Genomic DNA, 22,710 nt, shown 5'->3' with positions numbered 1-22,710 from the left:
TGGACGACGTTCGACCATGTCGAGTGAACTTCGACGTCAATTTTCTCATAAAAGGCGGACGAAGGCGGATAAACAACCTTATATGTCCAAAAACTAGACACTTTGCTTTATCAAATGGCGCAGAGCAAACCTTAATCCATTCTAATCCACAAACTTTCTTCCTGTTTGAATATTGAAGTAAGAACCTTTTAATAGTCGAATATGTCGTGTATTACAAACATCCTTTGCTGCGACCAAACTGGCTAATATTTATTTAACAAGCACAACGCGTTTCAACCGAGATTCCGGTCCTTCTCAAGTGCGCACAATAAATTAACGCTTGCAAAACACTTTATTATACACAATGTGGCAGCAATTAGTCTACAAACTAAAATACAAAAAAAAGTAAAATAATAAATTAACAAACTAAAATGACGTACGAAGAGTAAACTCAGGAATAAAATAGCAACGCTTACATGTTTTTTGTGTCAAAGGCGATAAAAGATATACGAGTCATATTAACAAAAGTGAAATTCGGTGGTGCGTTCACTATAGGTGACGACAGACGACTGAGTGAGAAACAAAGGCAGAGGTAACCGAAAGCGCTCACATTAAGTTTATTATTTTGTCATAGATGACAGGAAGGTTATCCGACATATTTTTATAACAAATACATAAAACGACGATTAATGCTTTTAAAGAACCGCGATTCGAGAAACGACAAGGTTCATACTGTGCGACATCCTGTCACCATTCCTTACATAAAGAATTGTAGCGAGAATATTAGTAAGGCCCTGAGGAACAAAGGATTCGACGTGGTCTATACGGTTCCTAAAAAACTTGATCGTATTATTAATAGAGGCAAAGATAGGCTCGAAAGCGCTAAACGCATGGAAATTGTATACGAGATCGATTGTCTTAATTGCGACGCATGTTACATCGGACAGACCAAAAGAAATTTGGTGACTAGAATCAAAAAACATCGTGCCGATATTAAAAAGCATCCCAGTAATCATTCTGTGGTCAGCAAACACAAGACCTCTTGCAATCACGAATTTAATTGGACTAGTCCCAAAGTTCTACATAGCGAGAAACATTTTAAAAAGAGAGAGATAGCCGAAATGGTGTTTATTAAGAAAAACAATAACACTATTAATTTACAAAAGGACACCGATAACCTTCCTGTCATTTATGACAAAATAATAAACTTAATGTGAGCGCTTTCGGTTACCTCTGCCTTTGTTTCTCACTCAGTCGTCTGTCGTCACCTATAGTGAACGCACCACCGAATTTCACTTTTGTTAATATGACTCGCATATCTTTTATCGCCTTTGACACACAAAACATGTAAGCGTTGCTATTTTATTCCTGAGTTTACTCTTCGTACATTATTTTAGTTTGTTAATTTATTATTTTACTTTTTTTTTGTATTTTAGTTCGTAGACTCATTGCTACCACATTGTGTATAATGAAGTGTTTTGCAAGCGTTAATTTATTGTACGCACTTGAAAAGGACCGGAATCTTGGTTGAAACGCGTTGTGCTTGTTAAATAAATATTAGCCAGTTTGGTCGCAGCAAAGGATTTTTGTAATTTCACTACTCACTGGCGAAGTAAAAGTATTTGATATGTCGTGTATGTTTATTAATATATAATAGTACTCAAATGACATAAAACTAAAATAAATATGTTTTTTGAACCCTAATAAATAAGTTCTGATATGCATTTAACTCATATTCGCAGTTATGCTTTCGGCGGAGACTTTAGAAAGTAACCTATCGAATTACTAAAATTTCAGTATTCACGAAAATGTCATACTTTATCAGATCATTTTAAGGAAATAACAAGGAATAAAATCAATTATAAGCACATTTATTTATAGTTTAGGATATATATTAACATAAAATCTCATTAAAATTTGAATTATACGTCTTTTATTTTTTCGTCCAATATCCGGTTTTTCATAGATTCGCCCCACTGTGCGCCGTCGCGCTTTCCTTTAATCGGCTGTATAGTCGTAAATACTTCAAATTTTACATTCCGACAAAAAGGACTTTATTTTTAAGACTATATACTATCGTTTAAACGAAAAAAAAATTTTTTAATTTTTTGAAATTTTTAAAGTGGTGTAACCCCTTAATGCAAAGAGTCTACTTCATATGTATCCATTACTTTTATCAGAATTCATGATAGAATGCTATTTATATGTAATATGAAAAGGATTTTAAGATTTGAACTTACACATATATGTATATGTATATCAAAATGCATGAGGTGTAAAATTATAAATAAAAGTTTATTCTTAAATTAACGGGAATTAGAGATCGTGTAAGACTTAAGGGGTTGAACCTCTTTGAAAGATTCAAAAAATCAAAAATTTTTTTCCGTTTAAACGTTAGTATATAGTCTTAAAAATAAAGTCCTTTTTGTCGGAATGTAAAATTCGAAGTATTTACGACTATACAGCCGATTAAAGGGAAGCGAGCCAGCGCGCCACAATAGGCTCTGAATGGTTCGAAGCGGCTGACTTTTCAGGTACAAAGGTACGAAGCCTTAAAATCAGACAGAAAAGGGGCAGAGAAAGCTGAAGTCGACATAGAAGGACAATTATATGGCGCAGGAATCGCAGACTAAAGGTAATTTTTCAATTTTTCAATTATACACGAAATATTGCTACGTAAAACTTTAAACGCGTTTTTCTCGAAATGACATTTTTCAAATCGGCGTGCAGCATAACTTCTACAATTTTCATCCGATTCACTTAAAATTTTGATAGGTTCTTCTTATCTGAATTATCTAAAGAAAGTGTAGGGGTTTTGCGATATATTAAAAATTGTCTTTCCAACGGATATTTTTATACTAAATTTTTAGGCAAAAAATGACACTCTTTTTTCAAAAATGTTCACCATTTTCACAAAAAAACATATTTTTTAAAACCCCTACATATTTCTTTAGTAAATACAGAAATTAAAAATTTTTGGTTTTTTGTTCTAGGTCCAACTGCTTTGCAGTTATCCTTCCCCGCCAATTTAGCGTTCCTGAAAAACAAGTTTCAATGGATTAGCCTCAGCGACGCCATCTTGTTTGAAAAATAAAATTAAAAATATTTTTTATGTACTCAAATAGATGTAGAATCAATACCTTTTTTAGATTTTTTATTTACTTTACTATTGTCTAAAAAAAAAATCTCAAAAATAGCTGCTTTTTTAGGCTTCAATGTGGTGTAACCCCTTAATAATTTTTAATTGTATTCAAATTACACATGCTAGTAGAAAGTGGATTTGATACGTGTATAAATTTATGCATTTTCTTTGCTATGTAGAATGTATGAAAATGTCGCTTTAAGAAATGTCATAATTAATTCGTTAGACATTAATGTTTTATGCGTTTCCTGACGTTCTAATAACACGTGATCAACGAAGTTGAAAAAAAACTGTTAAGAACTTACTTGATTTGCCTCGCTAAATAATGGCCTTACTTGATTTGCCTGGCCAAATAATGGCATTTGCTTATTCGTATTAAATGCCATATTTGCTTATGCGTATTTGCTTTTCCGCTGAATCTTGATCAGTCACACTTAAGATCTTGCGTTTTTCTAATGATATGCTTTGGTAATATTCCAACACCGTCCAGATAATGGCATTTATTAGACTAATGCGTGTACGTAGTACAGACGTGGCAACTGATTTCCTTTATTTCCTGTTGTCAAATCAGGTTTCCAAGCTACTGCGAATATAACGTCGAGATAATCCGAGAGATAATGCGAATGAACAAATGAACATGGCCACTGCCTCGTGTAGATTCAAACCTCGACTCATTCATAAAATTAGTAAGCCTGTTCGTTTTAACTGAATTTCTTGCACAGGTCATCTCTTCTCCTTTTCTCCTTTTCTCTCCAATGTGAAAAGAAAAAAAGGAAAAATGAATAGTGCAAGAAGTTCAGCTAAAATGAACAGGCCTAGTGGTGGGGGACACGTATCCTAATATAAAGCCTTTTGTGTCCACGTGTTTCCACGTTGCTAGAAATCGCTCCGAATCTCAAACAGAGAAAGAATTGACCAATCACATTTAAACAATTGGGTCAATTGACCAATGCGATTGGTTAATTCTTTCTCCGTTTGAGATCTCGGGGCGATTTCTAGCATCGTGGACACAATAAGAGGCCTCTGTTCGTGTTATCTAAACTTCTTGCATCGTTCATTTATTCTCTTTTTTTCCAACGTGAAAAGAAAAAGAGGAAAGATGAACCGCAGTGCGAGAAGTTCAGCTACAACGAACAGGCCTAAGGCTTAAGAAAAAGAGCCACGTATGTACGTGACACACACACGTGACACATGTGACACAAATCTTAATTATGTGTTTTGAAATGTTTCTATGATAGATAGCATCTAAAACCGTATAAACAATGTGATATCATTAATATTGATTGTGCTCAAATTGAAAGCTTTGACACTGAAGATTAATTAATTGTTATGTAATGTATTTTTGTTAATTGTGATGTACTACTTTGCAATGTCACTATAATTCTATTTTTCTTATTTATAATACATAATTATAGTACATAAATAAAACTTTATTTTGCAGAATTTTAAAACAATTACGCACACGACAAATTTTAAACATTAATAAACTATTGCGCATTAGGCAGAACTCCTGTACTTTATATTAGTAAATGGGTTGTACTGTAACATATTAAAAATTTAGCAAAATTCAACGGTTGGTTGTCCCCTTGTCCAGTTTCAGTAAGCAAATAAAACGTTATGACGCTTTTCTACCAATCAGATTTATGTAAAATGCCTAATTGAATCCTGCACTAATTTGGCTCTAAAAACTATGTAGAAATTAATTCACTGCTTTATAAAGGCTCCATGGAGCACAAAATATGTTCAGGTATATTTAAATATACTTGACTGAAACCATGTTCGATAATAAATTTTGTCGTACGACGAATGATGAAAATGAAAATGCAACCTGTTCCTTTTCTCTTTATTTTTATCTTTAGTAGGGATATCTGTTCGCGTGACGCGTAAGAAAGGAAGCTGGACTGCTGGAGTTATATAGGTGTTATGTAGGAAACATATACTACTGACACTGATGCAAAGATACAAGCGTGACGCGTCACTTTACTAAACAGCCGAAATATACAAGAAGGAAAAAAGAAAATAAATTTACACGAAGTTTAGAATTTAGAGGTAGACCAAACGGCGAGTGCATGTCCCGGATCAAATTCGTTTAGAGTTACATTGTTACATTTTCGTTTACCGTAATTTAGACTGTTCGCAACCAAAAGTAGGTAATGACTGACGACAATTAATTGACTGATGATTGACCGACGTAAGAAAGTCCTGCAATTTTTTATACTCGAAATGAACAAAAGCATACCAGAAACTTTGAACCCTTGGCAACAGCGAAATATATTCGCTTCTCGGAATCGTTATGACTAATAGTAAAGACTTTTTAAATTGACCCTACTGACTATAATTTTTTTTTATTGTGAAAATACGATCATTGCATGGTTTTGGTCAAAGTATGTTCGATTAAAAACTCTTTACTGTTAATTATTCACTGGCAAATTTCGGTTTGTTATGACTAAGGTCGCGAACACTGCAGCGACATAGCAGCTTACGTTTGGTCCCGTCTTGATTACGTTTGAAATCAACACGCGCTTAAATCATCAATTGCCGAAGAAGCCCCGAGAACAGTTCAGGTTACGTTATGATAAACGTTGAAAAGAAAATCGATATAATATCGCAACGCCTGCTATGAATCTATCGCTATCCTTAAGCTATCGTAATCTCGAATATTTTTATTTTTATTCGAGAAATCTGAAAATAATTAACCCATTTATTATTCAATATTTCTTCTGGTAAAATATTTCGTATAAAATTTGCAGTTGCCGAAAGGAGCTGAATAATCAGATACTAGATCTAAACGATGAACTTTTATAACTCACGACTATTTTCGCTGATCGTGAGATTAAATTAAAAATATAAAAACATTTTTTTAAATTTTGCGCTTTTTTATCGTAATAATTATTATGATAATATTTAATTATTTAATTCTTATTTTTTACTTTCGAATTACCTTCTCCTAAAACGACAATATAGTTTCATATCGAATGAAGCACAGAGACTAGATTAACAAGAGATACAAAATCAATAAAAAAAGCTATGTCTTATTTTTATTTTTTTTAAGAATAAATTTAATAACTTATTATTTCAAAATGTTTACATACAACGAAATGTTTACATTTCGAGATGTTATTAAATTTAACTCAAATTAGCCGATTTATAAATTTTTGTGAAGCATTTTCTTTCATCTCGAATCCAGGTGATCGAATTGTATATTTCTATTAAATCGAGCATCTGTGTATGTAATTCGCTCAACATCACATACGTCTCACATTTTATTGAACTCGAATTAATGACAATATCGAAAACGCAAATAAACATTGAAAAACAAAAATCAAGCTTAAATTTAAGAAAAATTAATATTTCGTTGAAAAAGGTAGTTGCTAAAAGACTCCGACGCTATAATGTGTATGTACGCAGAATAATCTACAGAACGAAATTTTTAATAAGACATAGTACTGATAAAAATAAATGAAATATTTACAGGTAACATAGGTTTGTAAGAATTCTTATTTCCTTTTGTTTTATATCAACCTGTAGACTAGAGAAACTTACAATTAAACTACACTAACAATAAGTATAATTAATAATAGTTTCATTCGTACATCAAAACTCAAAAAAACGCATTATTTCTAATTCTTATTAATACTTATTTGAATATAAATTCTCACACAGTGTTTCTTAAAGAATGCCCGATATTACATAACGCTATTTCTTGTCAAAAATTGAGTTGAAAAATTCTGAATCAGTACGTCAGTGAGCGTACGCTCGGTTAAAGAATGGTGCTAATTGAATTGACTTTAGTCAATAATTACTGCTGTATAGATTATGCATTAAAATTATGCATTACAGAAAAAAAATGGTTCAAATTTCTTTCACTCAATTTTTGACAAAAAATAGCGCTATGTAATTAATAGGCGCTCTTTCAGAAACACTCTGTATAAAAGTTAAAAGCTAGAATATATGTAGCAAAGAAAAAATATACTAATTAAATAAGAAAAATATCTTTATCATATTCTATCAATTTAGGACTGCAATATTACATGCAATATTACACTCCAATATTTGCAAATGTAAATTCCTTATCTGTCTTAAACGGTAACAAAGAATGATGATGAGTACTGATTTCAACTTCACTTTTCTCAATCAATTCCGTTATCTTATTAAAATCTTCTGGTGGTAGATTTCGAAATTCTTTAGTATCTCTAATTTCAATTATGTGAAATTTAATAAAATTTGCCGAATGTGTTTCTAAACATTTTGCATTAGACGAAAGCGCAAACTGTAGAAGTTCTATAGCATTGTTAATAGTAATAAAGTGTAGCAAATAATGTTCACACGCTAATTTTAAACTTGGTACATCATACTTATCAGCTGCTGTTAATAAATCTTTAAGCCAGTCATATCTATCATAATAACATTGTTCTATTGAGCCAGTTGCAATATATAATAAAATCTGTTTAAAAGATTGTATTTCCTTATCCGTTTCTAATTCATTTATCATATCTTTTTCTATTTCCTCTGTAAGGCAGATATTCTTAAAGTAACTACTGTTGGTGGCGCACAACGATTTTTTTGGTATAACATATGGTTTTCCTTCCACTATAAATTTGATTGATTCCTCATCTTTAAACGCTAGCTTATCAAAGCTCGAGTTTTCACAATATTCCACATTTCTGGAAAGTTCTGTTGACCATGGCAGTAAATTCATAGATATAGTATTATTTATCAGATTACGAAAAATTTCAAACCGGCAATTTACTACAAGAGTATTTCCAAGATCAAACCTAACGTTCGATGTCAAGACCTCAATTAACAATGTCATATTCGATATATGACCTGAAATGTATTTTGAGGGTATATACTTTCCAGATAGTGCCTTTAGAGTAGTGGTACATGAACCATAAAATGAATTATTAGTAAGTATATTCAATTTTATTGCCTTAATCGATGAACTATCGTCACGTAAAACATTCATTAGAATCTCGCATTGATCTATTTCTGGAAACGACGGAATCATATGTTTGATCGTCGAAAAACGCTTATATTGTTCAATTGTCCATGTATGATCAAATATAGTAGATTCAAGATTTGTTCGAGAACACATCTTGATATACGAAGGTGAAAATGGCGATACTGTCTGTTTCTTTTCCAGAGTATTCTCACTAGGGATAATCTCAACTTCTTTGTCAGAAATCTGAAAATAATTAACTTACTTAATTATAAATGATGAAAAAAGAACAAACATCAAAATGTCCTAAAAGTTTCTATGCTTTTTAATAAAAGGGATTGAATTTGAAACAAATATCCTAACATGTAATAACATATTTATATATATAAATAAGAGCCATTTAAAATCCGATTTCACTAAAAGTACATAGAGATTATTGGGACATCTTATATTTAATTGTCTTTTTTAAATAAAAATAACATTTTTACTAGACAATAAAAAAAAGTTGAATAAATTGCCAAATTGTAGAAGAAAACTTAAACACCGCTAGTTTCGTTGATGACAATCGATTTCTTAAATAAAAGTTTTGTCATAATTTTGCGTCAAATTTTAAGAATAATTAGTGAACCATACTTATTTGCCTAATTGTAAGTCTTACACGATCTATAAATCCTATTAAATTTAAGGAGACACACACACACACACACGCACGCGCACGCATACGCACACGCACGCACACTCACACGCACGCGCACACGCGCACGCAAACGCACACGCACGCGCACGCGCACACGCACACATATATATATATATATATATATAATTTTATACCCCATGCGCACTTTGATATATATATTATATAGTATATGTATAAGTCCAATTTTTTAAGTATTCTTTTATATTACATATATAAATAGAATTCTATCTTAAATTCTGATAAACGTAGTGGATTCGTCTGATGTAGTGTTTTTTTGCATTACATTTTTTAATTGCATTCAAATTACACATGCTAGTAGAAAATAAATTTGATATGAATGTTTATGAATTTTCTTTGTTATGTAGAATATGTATGGAATTGTCGCTTCAGGAAATGCCATTAATCTATTGATTCGTTTATACAAAATCTTATGTGCTTTCTAACGTTCTAATAACACGTAGTCAGCAAAGTTGAGAAAAGATCTGTTAGGACTTACTTGCGCCTCTTCCATTTTATGTATTTGCTCTTTCGTTGAATCTTCCATTGAATCTCCCGGTAAATTTTCCTTTAAATATTCAGATAAATTTAATTGTTTCTCTGGATAAAGAGTCTTAGATCTTTTATATTTCTCCTCGAACGACATGCTTTAATTATACTCGAACACTGTCCAGATGATGATATTATTAGACTAATGCGTGTACAGATGATGTAGCAACTGATTTCTTTCCTCTTTCCTTTAGCTTTAGCAAATCAAGTTTCCAAGCTACTGCGAATATAACGTCAAGATGTGCGAGAAACAATTAATGTGAGTGATCAAGTAAACGTGGCCATTGCTACAATGTCAGATTCGAGCTCCAACTCACCTGCGAGATATATGGAGAGGTAGCGGAAACCTGCCTCAATAGCATGCGGTAGCACGTAGAAGGAACGGATCGCGACGATCACGTGCAGCACACATGTACATGCCGTGTATGTACAAGAGAGGACATGTATACCAACAATGAGAAAGAGCCACGTACATGTTATCACACATCCTATTGGCTCTTTCTTTGGTGCGTGCCTTTTCCACTTATTCTTATGAGTTAGAATCCCTCTAATCAGAGCCATTTGGCTAACTGGACAGTTCTGGAAAATTCTTCGAAAGAGAAAGATATATACATTCATATCATCTGTATTCCGAAATGTACTAACAGTACTGAAAATCTATAGGATACATATAAATTATGAATTTTCAATACTATTAATACGTTTCGAAATACATATTATACCTATGATTCTTTAATATGATTGATTTATTTTAAGTACATAACTTAAGATACTTTATATTGTTAGAATGCAATGAGGAACTAAAGGCAGGAATCAAATAGAGTAATTTGTATATAACTATTCCACTGTAGTTTCATATAACAACACAATTCGATATAAAACCGGAATTGAACTTATATGTATAATTTCTTGTGAAACTCTTTCGAGTAAATTATAAATATAAAATATATCACGCGAATCAATAAACTCAGTTTCAGTAAACAAATAAAATCTTATAAAGCTTTTCAACCAATCAGATTTATGTAAAATGCTTATTCGAATCCTGCACTGATTTTGGATCTGAAACCAATATAGAAATCAATTAAATCCAATATTTTATAAAGGCTCATAAAGCGGTTGAAATATACTGAGATATATTTAAATATACTCGACTGAAACAATGTTCAAAAATAAATCTTGTACGTCGGACGATGAAAATGTAGCCTGTTTTTTTTTTCTTTAGTTTTTATCTTTAGTACGAATATCTGTTCCCGTGGCACGAAAGGAAGGAAGACGGAGATAGATGTGGGAACGTGCTGACACTGATGAAAAGATGCAACGTGACGCGTTACATTATTATTAAACAGCCGAAATATTACAAAGGGGACAAAGAAAACAACAAGTTTACGCGAGGTTTAGAATTTAGAGGTAGACCGAACGGCGAGTGTCCCGGATCAAATTCGTTTAGAGTTACATTTTCGTTTATTGTAATTTAGACTGCTCGCGACCGAAAATAGGTAATGACTCATATAGCGACTGACTGATGATTGACCGACGTAAGAAAGTTCCGGGATTTTTTATACTCGCAATGAACAAAGAATATGCCAGAAACTTCGGACCCTTGGCAACAGCGAATGGAAACGATAGGCTTTCTTGGAATCGATTATGGCTAAGTTCGCGATATAGCAAAATAGCGGTTTACATTTCGTCCTGTCTTAACTATACGTCTTGATTACGTTTGAAATCAACACGCGTTCAAGTCATCGCTTAACGAAAAAGCTCCGAGAACAGCTCAAGTTTCGTTATGATAAGCGTTGATGAGAAAATCAAGAAAATGTCGTGATGCCATGCTATGAATCTATCGCTATTTTTAAGCTACCGTAATCTTGAACAATATCTTTTCTATGCGAGAAATCTGAAAATTATTAATTCATTTATCAATGCTAAAATTGATCGATAAATCTTCTTTCAATGAAATATTTTGTATAAAATTGGCAGTCGCCGAAAGGAGCTAAATAATCAAATACTAGATCTACATGAAGAACTTTCATAACTCACGACTATTTTCATAAATTGTGAGATTAACTTTAAAACATTAGAAATGTATTAAAGTTTTACGCGGACAAGTTTTACAGTAATAAATTAATGAGTGTTGATTTCGTCATTTATGCAATAATAACTGTTAATTTCATCACTAAAATATGCTAGCAAATGAATATATAAATTCGATATCACCCTCGCAAACCTTCTTCATTATGTAGAACAGTAGAAATCAATTCTCGCTTTATATGAAAGATCTCCAACATTATACATCACAACAATATTATTATTGTCTTAGGAGTAAATTCTTCCACCCAGTTGCAGAGCTTTCGTTGTTCACACTTTGCCTTATCCTTTACTGTAAATTATTTTCTCCTAGAGTGATAATATTAAGTTTCATTTCGAATTAAGCACAGAAACTAGATTAATAAAAGATACAAAAATAACCAAAAAGATCATGTTTTATTTTTATTTTTAAAACAAATCTAGATTTCAAAATGATGAGTTACCAAAATTTAATTTAAATTTGTGTAGCCGATTTATAATTTTTGTAAAGCATTTTCTTCCATCTGTCGATGGTCGGACAGTATATTTCCATTAAATCAGATATCTCTATACATAATTGATCAACATTATATGTCTTCGCATTAGAAACAAAGATATAAATAAACTGGTAGAAATAAATGGAGTATAAGTTTATTTTTTTTTCCTCTACAGGTGTATCTATGTATATGAAGGAATAATTATGAATTTTTTATTCTGTTTTAATGTAACATCGCATTTTATTGAATCCCAATTAATGACACTATCAAAAACGTATAATTGGGATAAACATTGAAAAACAAAAATCAATTATAAATTTATGAAAAATAATTTGCTCGTTGAAAAAGATAATTGCTAAAGATTCTAACACTGTACTATACATGTACACAGGATGATTTAAAAGAACGATTGGAAATTTTTAATAAGATATGTAATGTACAAGTACTGAAGTAAAACATTAATGTATAGATAACATAGATGTAAGGATTCTTATTTCTTTTTGTTTTAAATCAACCTGTAGACTTGAAAAACTTACAACTAAACTACATTAAGTATAATTAATAATAGTTTTATTCGTACATTTAAACTCAAATCATAAACTATTTTCAATTTGTATTAATACTCATTTGCACATAAATTCTTACATATACAGGCTGTTTCTTAAAGAACGGCAGTTAATTACCGATAACGCTATTTCTTATGAAAAATTAAGTCGAAAAATCCGAAATCATTTTTTTTTCTATAATGCACAATACAGTAATAATTATATTGAATAAAGTCAATTCTTTTTCAATCAGCTCCATCCTTTAACTGGGCGTACGCCCGGCGAGCGTATGTCAGGCTAAAAAACGGCACCGATTAGATTGACTTTACTTAATAATTACTGCTGTATTGAGCATCATAGAATAAAAATGGTTCAGAATTTCTCGACTCAGTTTTTGACAAAGAATAGCGCCATGTAATTAATGATCGCTCTTTGAACAAACAACTCTGTATAAAACTTAAAACTGGACTATATTGGTAGATAAGAAAACATGTTTACTCAATTAAATAAGAAAAATATATAATGTTCTATGATTTTATACTTAAGACTGCAATCATATACAAATCAATCCCCAGGTAGCAAGATGACGTCTAAAGACGTCTTAATGACGTTAGAGACGTCATTAAGACGAAATTAATACGTCTTTTCATGTCACTTTATTATCTGAATTGTTAGCCAATGTAAATATCTCATCTGTCGTAAGTGGTGACAAAAATTTATGTGTGCTGACTTCAAATTTACTTTTCTCAATCAATTCCATTATCTTATTTGAATCTTCTCGCGATAGACTTTTAAATGTTTCAGTGTCCATAATTTCTTTTATGTGAAATTTAATAAAAGTCGCCGAATGTGTTTCCAAAAATTTTGCATTCAACGACAATGCAAACAGTAGAAGTTCCACAGCATTTTCAATCATAATATTGCGTAGCAAATAATTTTCGCACATTAATTTTAAAGTTGGTACATCATACGTATGAGCTGCTATTAATATATCTTTAAACATATTATAATCACATTGTTCTATTGAGCCAGTTAAAATGTATATTAAAATCTGCTTAAAAGTTTGTATCTCATTATCCGTTACTAATTCATTTGTCATATTTTTTTCTTTTTCCTTATGTGTAAGGCAGATATTCTTAAAATAACTACTATTGGTGGCGCACAACGATTTTTTTGATAGAACATATTGTTCTTTTCCTACTATAAATTTGATTGAGTCCTCATCTCTGGACCGAAACTCATCAAAAGTCGAATCTTCAGAACATATCACGTCTTTTGAAACTTCTGTCGAAGGCAGTAAATTCATACGTATAGTTTTATTTATCAGATTATGAAAAATTTCAAACTTGCAATGTACTATAAGCGCATCTGTTGGATTAAACGAAAACCTCTCTGAGAACTCAATTAACAATGTCATATTGGATATATGACCTGAAATAAAGTTTGATGACAAATATTGTCTGAATTGTCTCGGCGCATTTGTCTCGTACGTTATCGTAGTGGTACATGAACCACCAAATGAATTATTAGTAAGTATATAACATTTTATTGCATTTATCCGCGAACTATTTTGACGTGAAATACTCATTAGAACCTCGCATTGACCTATTTCTGGAAACGACGGAAACGTTATCATATTTTTGATCTTAGAAAAATGTATAAATTGATCAATTTTCCATGTATGTTCAAGTGTAGTCGATTCAATATGTGTTTGACAATAGCTCTTGGTATACGAAGGTAAAAATGGTGGAGATACTGTCTGATCCTTTTTCGGTGTATTCTCGGTAGAGGTATTCTCAACTTCTTCTTTAGTAACCTGAAAAAAATTAATTTACTTATGAATAATGACAAAGACGAACATCAAAATGTCCTCAAGTCTCATGCTTTTAATTAACCCTGCAATCGTACACTCTTATTCGGCCCCTACTAACGGTATATGAAAACGTTTGCGTTCATGGCAATATATTAAACAACCTAAAACTTTACCAAACATTCTGAAAAAATTCATAGGTGTTCCTTGAGATCTTAATTATAAGTTTAAACAATAATAATATTATAAAATTAATTTTGCAAGTGTTAATTTAATCGTTAAATTTCTGGAAAAATACCACATAGTCGAAATGCCGAGGACGCAAACGACCCACATGTATGGTTGCAAAATTTATAAAATAGTTGGAATTTCAAACAAATATTCTAACATGTAATAAGGCTTCTAAATCATGTATAGATAAGAGCCATTTGAAATCGAATTTGATTTAAAATACATAAAGATTTTTGAGACACCTTATATAAAAATAATGGAGGTGCTGCCAGATCCTTTTTCGGTGTATTCTCGGTAGAGGTATTCTCAACTTCTTCTTTAGTAACCTGAAAAAAATTAATTTACTTATGAATAATGACAAAGACGAACATCAAAATGTCCTCAAGTCTCATGCTTTTAATTAACCCTGCAATCGTACACTCTTATTCGGCCCCTACTAACGGTATATGAAAACGTTTGCGTTCATGGCAATATATTAAACAACTTAAAACTTTACCAAACATTCTGAAAAAATTCATAGGTGTTCCTTGAGATCTTAATTATAAGTTTAAACAATAATAATATTATAAAATTAATTTTGCAATTGTTAATTTAATCGTTAAACCTCTGAAAAATACCACATAGTCGAAATGCCGAGGACGCAAACGACCCACATGTATGGTTGCAAAATTTATAAAATAGTTGGAATTTCAAACAAATATTCTAACATGTAATAAGGCTTATAAATCATGTATAGATAAGAGCCATTTGAAATCGAATTTGATTTAAAATACATAAAGATTTTTGAGACACCTTATATAAAAATAATGGAGGTGCTGCCAAATCCTTTTTCGGTGTATTCTCGGTAGAGGTATTCTCAACTTCTTCTTTAGTAACCTGAAAAAAATTAATTTACTTATGAATAATGACAAAGACGAACATCAAAATGTCCTCAAGTCTCATGCTTTTAATTAACCCTGCAATCGTACACTCTTATTCGGCCCCTACTAACGGTATATGAAAACGTTTGCGTTCATGGCAATATATTAAACAACCTAAAACTTTACCAAACATTCTGAAAAAATTTATAGGTGTTCCTTGAGATCTTAATTATAAGTTTAAACAATAATAATATATAAAATACCACATAGTCGAAATGCCGAGGACGCAAACGACCCACAAGTATGGTTGCAAAATTTATAAAATAGTTGGAATTTCAAACAAATATTCTAACATGTAATAAGGCTTATAAATCATGTATAAATAAGAGCCATTTGAAATCGAATTTGATTTAAAATACATAAAGATTTTTGAGACACCTTATATAAAAATGGTGGAGGAGATACTGCCAGATCCTTTTTCGGTGCATTCTCGGGAGGGATATTCCAAACTTTTTTAGTAAACTGAAAAAAATTAATTTACTTATGAATAATGACAAAGACAAACATCAAAATGTCCTCAAGTCTCATGCTTTTAATTAACCCTGCAATCGTACACTCTTATTCGGCCCCTACTAACGGTATATGAAAACGTTTGCGTTCATGGCAATATATTAAACAACCTAAAACTTTACAAAACATTCTGAAAAAATTCATAGGTGTTCCTTGAGATCTTAATTATAAGTTTAAACAATAATAATATTATAAAATTAATTTTGCAATTGTTAATTTAATCGTTAAACCTCTGAAAAATACCACATAGTCGAAATGCCGAGGACACAAACGACCCACATGTATGGTTGCAAGGTTTATAAAATAGTTGGAATTTCAAACAAATATTCTAACATGTAATAAGGCTTCTAAATCATGTATAGATAAGAGCCATTTGAAATCGAATTTGACTTAAAATACATAAAGATTTTTGAGACACCTTATATAAAACTGGTGGAGGTGCTGCTAGATCTTGCTCAACTTCATTATCAGAAATCTGAAAATAATTAATTTACTTATGAATAATGAGAAACACGAACATCAAAATGTCCTCAAGTTTATTTTTCAAGAATAATTAGTCAAATTTCAAGAATAATTAATAAACTTTCTTGCCTAATTGTAAGTCTTACACAATCTATAAATCCTATAATTTAAATTTCAGCAGACAATTATGTTTATAACTTTATATACCCCATGCGCATTTTGACGTATATATGTATAAAACCAATTTTTTAAGTATTTTTAATATTACATGTAAATAGAACTTATAAATATTAATAAATATAAATTAATAATTATAAATATACAAATATAAATTATATCTTAAATTCTGATAAACGTAATGGATTCGGCTGATGTAAAGTTTTTTTTGCATCAAATTTTTTAATTGCATTTAAATTACACGTGCTAGTAGAAAATAAACTTGATACAAATGTTTATGAATTTTCTTTGTTATGTAGAATGTATGGAATTGTCGCTTTAGGAAATATCATTAATATATTGATTCGTTTATACAAAATCTTATGTGCTTTCTGACGTTCTAATAATACGTAGTCAGCAAAGTTGAGAAAAGATGTTAGGACTTACTTGCTCCTTTTTCATTTTATACATTGTTCTTTCGACGTATTGCACTTCCGTTGAATCTTCCATTGAATCTCCCGGTAAATCTTCCTTTACATATTCAGATAAATTTAATTGTTTCTCTGGATAAAGATTCTTAAATCTTTTGTTAAATTCCTCCTTGAACGACATGCTTTAATTATACTCGAACACTGTCCAGATGATGATATTATTAGACTAATGCGTGTACAGATGTAGCAACTGATTTCTTTCCTCTTCCCTTTTAGCTTTAGCAAATCAAGTTTCCAAGCTACTGCGAATATAACGTCAAGATATGCGAGAAACAATTAATGTGAATGAACAAATAAACGTGGCCACTGCTAAGATGTCAGATTCGAGCTCCAACTCACCGACAAGATATATGGAGAGGTAGCGGAAACCTGCCTCAATAGCATGCGGTAGCACGTAGAAGGAACGGATCGCGACGATCACGTGCAGCACACATGTACATGCCGTGTATGTACAAGAGAGGACATGTATACCAACAATAAGAAAGAGCCACGTACATGTTATCACACATCCTATTGGCTCTTTCTTTGATGCATTATTTATAATTAAGTTATACTTTTCAAAAAAATTTATAACTTATGATTCTTTAATATGATTGATTTATTTTAAGTATAACTTAAGATACTTTATATTGTTAGATGTGTGCAATGAGGAGCTAAAGACAGGAATCAAATAGAGTAATTTGTATATAACTATTCCACTGTAGTTTCATATAACAACACAATTCGATATAAAACCGGAATTGGACTTATATGTATAATTTCTTGTAAAACTCTTTCGAATAAATTATAAATATATCACGCAAATCACAATAAACTAAGTTTCAGTAAACAAATAAAATCTTATAAAACTTTTCAACCAATCAGATTCATGTAAAATGCTTATTCGAATCCTGCACTGATTTTGGCTCTGAAACCAATGTGGAAATCAATGAAATCCAATATTTTATAAAGATTCATAAAGACTCTTCTAAGGAAAACGAAAGTATTCTAATCGGAATCCATCTTGAAAAGTTCCCTAATATGTGCTCTCGTATCTTTGTGCCAAAGATGCTTTCTTTTGTCACATAGCGTTTAAAAACCTTAATTCTTTCGTTAGGCGTATTCTAAAATGTACTGGCGGTAGTCGGTACTGAAAATCTATAGCATATGTAAATGTAAATTATGGATTTTCAATTATTAATAGATTTAGGAATGTACTCTTTATAATGTATATGATTAGCAGAAAAATTAACTTATTGTTAATGATTCTTCATAATTGATTTACTTTAGGTATAACTTAAGATACTTAAATGCAACAAGGACCTAAAACTAGATTTATATGAAAAACTTTTATAATTCAAAATAGTAGAATATTTTATTGAAGTTTCGCGCAGTCAAGTTCTACTATCATAATTAATGAGTGGACTACCTTATTTTTGCAATAATAACTGTTAATTGCTAAAATATGCTAGCAAAATAATGAATAAACAAATGGGTTCGTACAAAAAATATGTCAGGAACTTCTTTATTACATAGAATACATTAAACGATTAAACAGAATACATAAACAGAATACATTGGCTGGGTTCGTCTTAACGCTTTCAGCGCTGTAAGCATCATTCTATCTTTGTTGCACATCGAACATCAAACGAAGATAGAGCGATGCTTTCAGCGCTGAAAACGTCAAGATAAACGCAGCAATTGAATTCTCACTTTACCTGACAGAGATCCAACATTACATTTCAATAATATTATTATTATTTAGGAATAATCTTCTACTCGGTTATAAAGTTCCGGTTTCATAATTCACACTTTGTTTTACCCTTTACTATCGAATTACCTTCTCTCAAAGCAACAATATAAAGTTTCATTTCGAAGTAAGCATAGAAACTTCTAGATTAACAAAAGATACTAAATTAACCAAAAAGATCATATTTATAACATTTTTATTTTTAAACCGATCTCTAGATTTCGAAATAATATGAGTTATCAAATTTAACTCTCATTTGTAATTTTTGCGAAGCATTTTCTTTCATCTACCGATATGATTGTTTTAATTTAATCGCATTTTATTGAACTCCAATTAATGACAACATCGAAAACATATAATTGCGATAAACATAAAAGAACAAAAATCAAGTTTAAATTCATAAAAAATAATTTGCTCGGTGAAAAAGATAGCTGTTCAAGATTCTAATACTATAGTACACAAGATGATCTACAGAATGATTGGAAATTTTAATAAGATATAGTACTGATATAAATAAATAAAACATTTTTTTAAATAACATAAGTTTGCAAGGATGCTTATATTTTCCATTTCTTTTCGTTTTAGATCAACCTCTGTAAACTTGAGAAAGTTTTAACTAAACTATATTAAGTATAATTAATAATAGTTTCATTTGTATATCAAAACAAAAAAAAAAGAATTATTTTTAATCCATATTAATACTTATTTGCATATAAATTCTTATACATATAAAAGTTAATAATTATAATTAGATTTCTTAGGTGGTGACAAAGATAATTATGTCTTATTTCTTAGGTGGTGACAAAGAAAATTGATCAGTGCTGACTTCAAATTTACTTTTCTCAATAAATTCCATTATTTTACTTAAATCTTCTTGCGATACACTTTGAAATGCTTAGTGTCCCTAATTTCTTTTATGTGAAATTTAATAAAAGTTACCGAATGCGTTTCTAAAAATTTTGCATTAGACGAGGACGCAAGCTGTACAAGTTCTACGGCATTTTCAATCGTAAGACTGCGTAACAAATAATGTTGACACGTTAATTTTAAAGTTGGTACATCATATTTATCAGATGCTGTTAATAATTTTTAAGCATTTTATAATTACCTGATCAATGGAGTTAGTTGTAATATATAATAAAACCTGTTGAAAAGATTCTACCTCATCATCCGTTACTAATTCATTTGTCATATCTTTTTCTTTTTCCTTATGTGTAAGACAGATATACTTAAAGTAACTACTGTTGGTGTCGCACAATATTTTTTTTGATATAACATACTCTTCTTCTCTACTATAAATTTGATTGATTTCTCAGACTCGAATTCAAAAGATGAGTCTTCAAGAGATTTTACCTCTTAAATACCGGTGCAGATGGTTGTAAATTCATGTGCATAGTATTATTTATCAGTTTTTGAAAATTTTCAATTTTGCAATGTATTATAAACGCCTCTGTAGAAATGTACGAGCGGTCCGAGATATCAATTAACAATGTCATATCCGATATAAGACCCGAAAACGATCTTGACGATAAAACTGCATCAGCCACTACATGAGCCTCAAGCGTGATTGAATCATCTTTTATGAAACCTCTATCAGGATCTAAAACATCCTGCCATCTCATAAAATCAGGAAAGCCCAATGACTTACTTTTACTGTTAAAAAGATGTTGAAATTTTTCGCTTTCTGGTTCTTGTCCTTCTTTGCAAGAAAGAAGACGCAGCTCAGCAACAGCGTGACAACTCCAAGATGTAGATTCACTCTCTCCATTACACTCAAGGTAAAATCCAAGAGATCGCTGTCTCTCCTGTGTCTGACTTGACTCTAACGTCACCTCAATTTTCCATGGTAAATTGCGAACGTAAAATGCAGGGGACAACTGCGAGTCCTTCATTTTAAATATATTCTCAACAGTATATCGAAAAGTAGCCTCCGATCTGGCCCTTTCAGGCGGATGCATTATAGTAGTAGTACATGAACCTTTAAATGCTGTACTAGTACGTATTGAAATTCGTATTGCACATAGCAAATCTTTACGTGAAATATTCATTTGAATCTTGTATTGATTGTTTTCTCCAAATGGTGGAGAATTTAATGTATCTACGATTGCAGAGAGACGTCCAAATTGATCAATTTTCCATGTATACTCAAACGTAGTCACTTCAAATCGTGTTTTAGAATAGCTCTTGGTATACGAAGGTAAAAATGGTGAAGATACTTTCTGTTCCATTTTCGTCTCAGTATAGGTATTTTATCTCCTTCAAATCTCCACAACTGAAATAATTAACTTACTTATGAATAATGAAAAGGATCAACATCAAAGTGTCCTGAGAAAGTCTCTATGCTTTTTATAATGAAATGGATAAAATTTCAAACAAATATGCTAACATAAAAATACGCTTATACGCTGAGGTAAGAGCCATTTAAAATCGGGTTTAATTACAAACTTCTACATATATTATTCCAGACTGCTAACTCGTATAGCAGCTGTCTTTATTGTGGAATAGAAATTCATTTAACCGTTGTCCAAAAATAGAGCGACATAGTATAGAAGTCTGTAGATGTAATAAATATAATAAAAGTGAAAACATATAGAAGTCTGTAGATTAAACTAAAAAAATATAGAGATTTTTGGAACACCTTATATTTAACCTATCTTTTTTTAAATAAAAATAAATTGTATGTCAGACAATCACAAAAGAGTTGAATGAATAGCTAAATTATAAAAGAAAACTTAAACATGATTATTTTCATTGATGAAGATCAATTTAATAAATACTTGAAAGTTATGACTTTTGTCATATTTGTGTCAAATTCCAAGAATGATTAGTAAGAGCTGTTTTCTTGCTCAAGTCTTACACGATCTATAAATCCCGTTAAATTTAAGGAGATACTTGTATTTGACCCTTCACAAGTGAACAAGTGGGTCTTTAGGGATCCGGTTGATATTTTGAATTTTTCGGAGATTTTACGAACTCATAAAAAAACCCCAAACAAGAATCATGCATATTTAACGGTATAAATAGATTCTTAATGTTTTCGAAAGTATACTTGAATATTTCGGATTTTTTATGGCACTTTACCGCTTGAAAATCTTAACTGCCCTAAAAGACCCACATTTTCGACGGAAGCAGTAAATTACTTATACATGTTCTGCGAAGGGTTAAAATTTTATCCCCCTTCATGCACATTGATGTATAAGTATACAAGTCCAATTATTAAAATATTTTTTTATATTACATATAAACAGAGTACTGTCTTAAATTCTGATACAACAGATTTATCTCAAGTGGACTTTTTGCATTAATAATTTTACTGATTAATAATTGCACTGAAATTTCACCTGTTAGTAGAAAATAGATTTGATACGTGTATAAATATATGCATTTTCTTTGCTATGTAGTAGAATGCATAGTATGGATACTTTAGGAATTCATGATTAATTCGTTATGGCCAGTCTACAATAAGTCGTTAGTCGTTAGTCAGATGTCGGAAGAGAGTCGAAAAGTCACAAACGTGTCATAAGGCGATCGGAAGTTTGTAATCGGCAATCATAAGCGATTGGCCAAATGCCATCTCTTACGATCACCGATTACAGGCCTTCGATTGCTTATAATACGCTTATAACTATTTCTTCCGACATCTGACCAACGACTAACGACTCATTGTAGACTGGCCATTATACTTAGTATAATGTGTTTTCTAATGTTCTAACAACACGTAGTCAATGAAGTTGAGATAAGAACTGTTAAGAACTTCAGTCGATTTGCCATTATGCGTACTTACTTTTCCGTGAATCTTAATCAGTCGAACCAAGATCTTGCGTTTCTTTAACCAATATACTACGATGATATTCGAACACTGTCTAGATGCTCTAGATGATGATATTAGACCAATGCGTGTATAACGAGATTTGGCAACTGATCTCTCTGATTTCCTTTTATCAAATCGAGTTCTCAAGCTGTTACCTGTTGCGAATACAACTTATACTATA

General features: G+C 31.1%; 2 protein-coding genes across 4 annotated transcripts; both read right to left on the bottom strand.

Moving 5' to 3' along the window:
• Positions 1-6,383: 6,383 nt before the first annotated feature.
• On the bottom strand, positions 6,384-9,868 carry LOC139825042 (uncharacterized). 2 transcript variants are annotated; one of them, XM_071797582.1, is made up of 3 exons: positions 9,621-9,868; positions 9,254-9,523; positions 6,384-8,306 (listed from the first exon to the last, which is right to left on the bottom strand). In XM_071797582.1, the coding sequence occupies exons 2-3, from the start codon at positions 9,398-9,400 to the stop codon at positions 7,161-7,163; spliced, it is 1,293 nt and encodes a 430-aa protein (XP_071653683.1). In that variant the 5' UTR covers positions 9,401-9,523; positions 9,621-9,868; the 3' UTR covers positions 6,384-7,160. The 2 variants fall into 2 exon arrangements, with proteins under 2 accessions (XP_071653683.1, XP_071653682.1); XM_071797581.1 differs by lacking the exon at positions 9,621-9,868 and having other exon boundaries at positions 9,254-9,614.
• A 2,141-nt stretch (positions 9,869-12,009) lies between these two features.
• Positions 12,010-17,894, bottom strand: LOC139825041 (uncharacterized). Of its 2 annotated transcripts, XM_071797578.1 has the most exons (7): positions 17,329-17,894; positions 16,946-17,231; positions 16,299-16,355; positions 15,749-15,832; positions 15,243-15,326; positions 14,693-14,776; positions 12,010-14,225 (listed from the first exon to the last, which is right to left on the bottom strand). In XM_071797578.1, exons 2-7 carry the CDS (start codon positions 17,108-17,110, stop codon positions 13,056-13,058), a joined length of 1,644 nt encoding a protein of 547 aa, XP_071653679.1. In that variant the 5' UTR covers positions 17,111-17,231; positions 17,329-17,894; the 3' UTR covers positions 12,010-13,055. The 2 variants fall into 2 exon arrangements, with proteins under 2 accessions (XP_071653679.1, XP_071653681.1); XM_071797580.1 differs by lacking the exon at positions 14,693-14,776 and having other exon boundaries at positions 16,946-17,893.
• Positions 17,895-22,710: the final 4,816 nt, after the last annotated feature.

The sequence above is a fragment of the Temnothorax longispinosus genome, unplaced genomic scaffold (assembly GCF_030848805.1).
Source record: "Temnothorax longispinosus isolate EJ_2023e unplaced genomic scaffold, Tlon_JGU_v1 HiC_scaffold_82, whole genome shotgun sequence".
NCBI lineage: Eukaryota > Metazoa > Arthropoda > Insecta > Hymenoptera > Formicidae > Temnothorax > Temnothorax longispinosus.
Note: the sequence above shows the minus strand (reverse complement) of the source record. Positions and strands in the feature narration are given on the sequence as shown.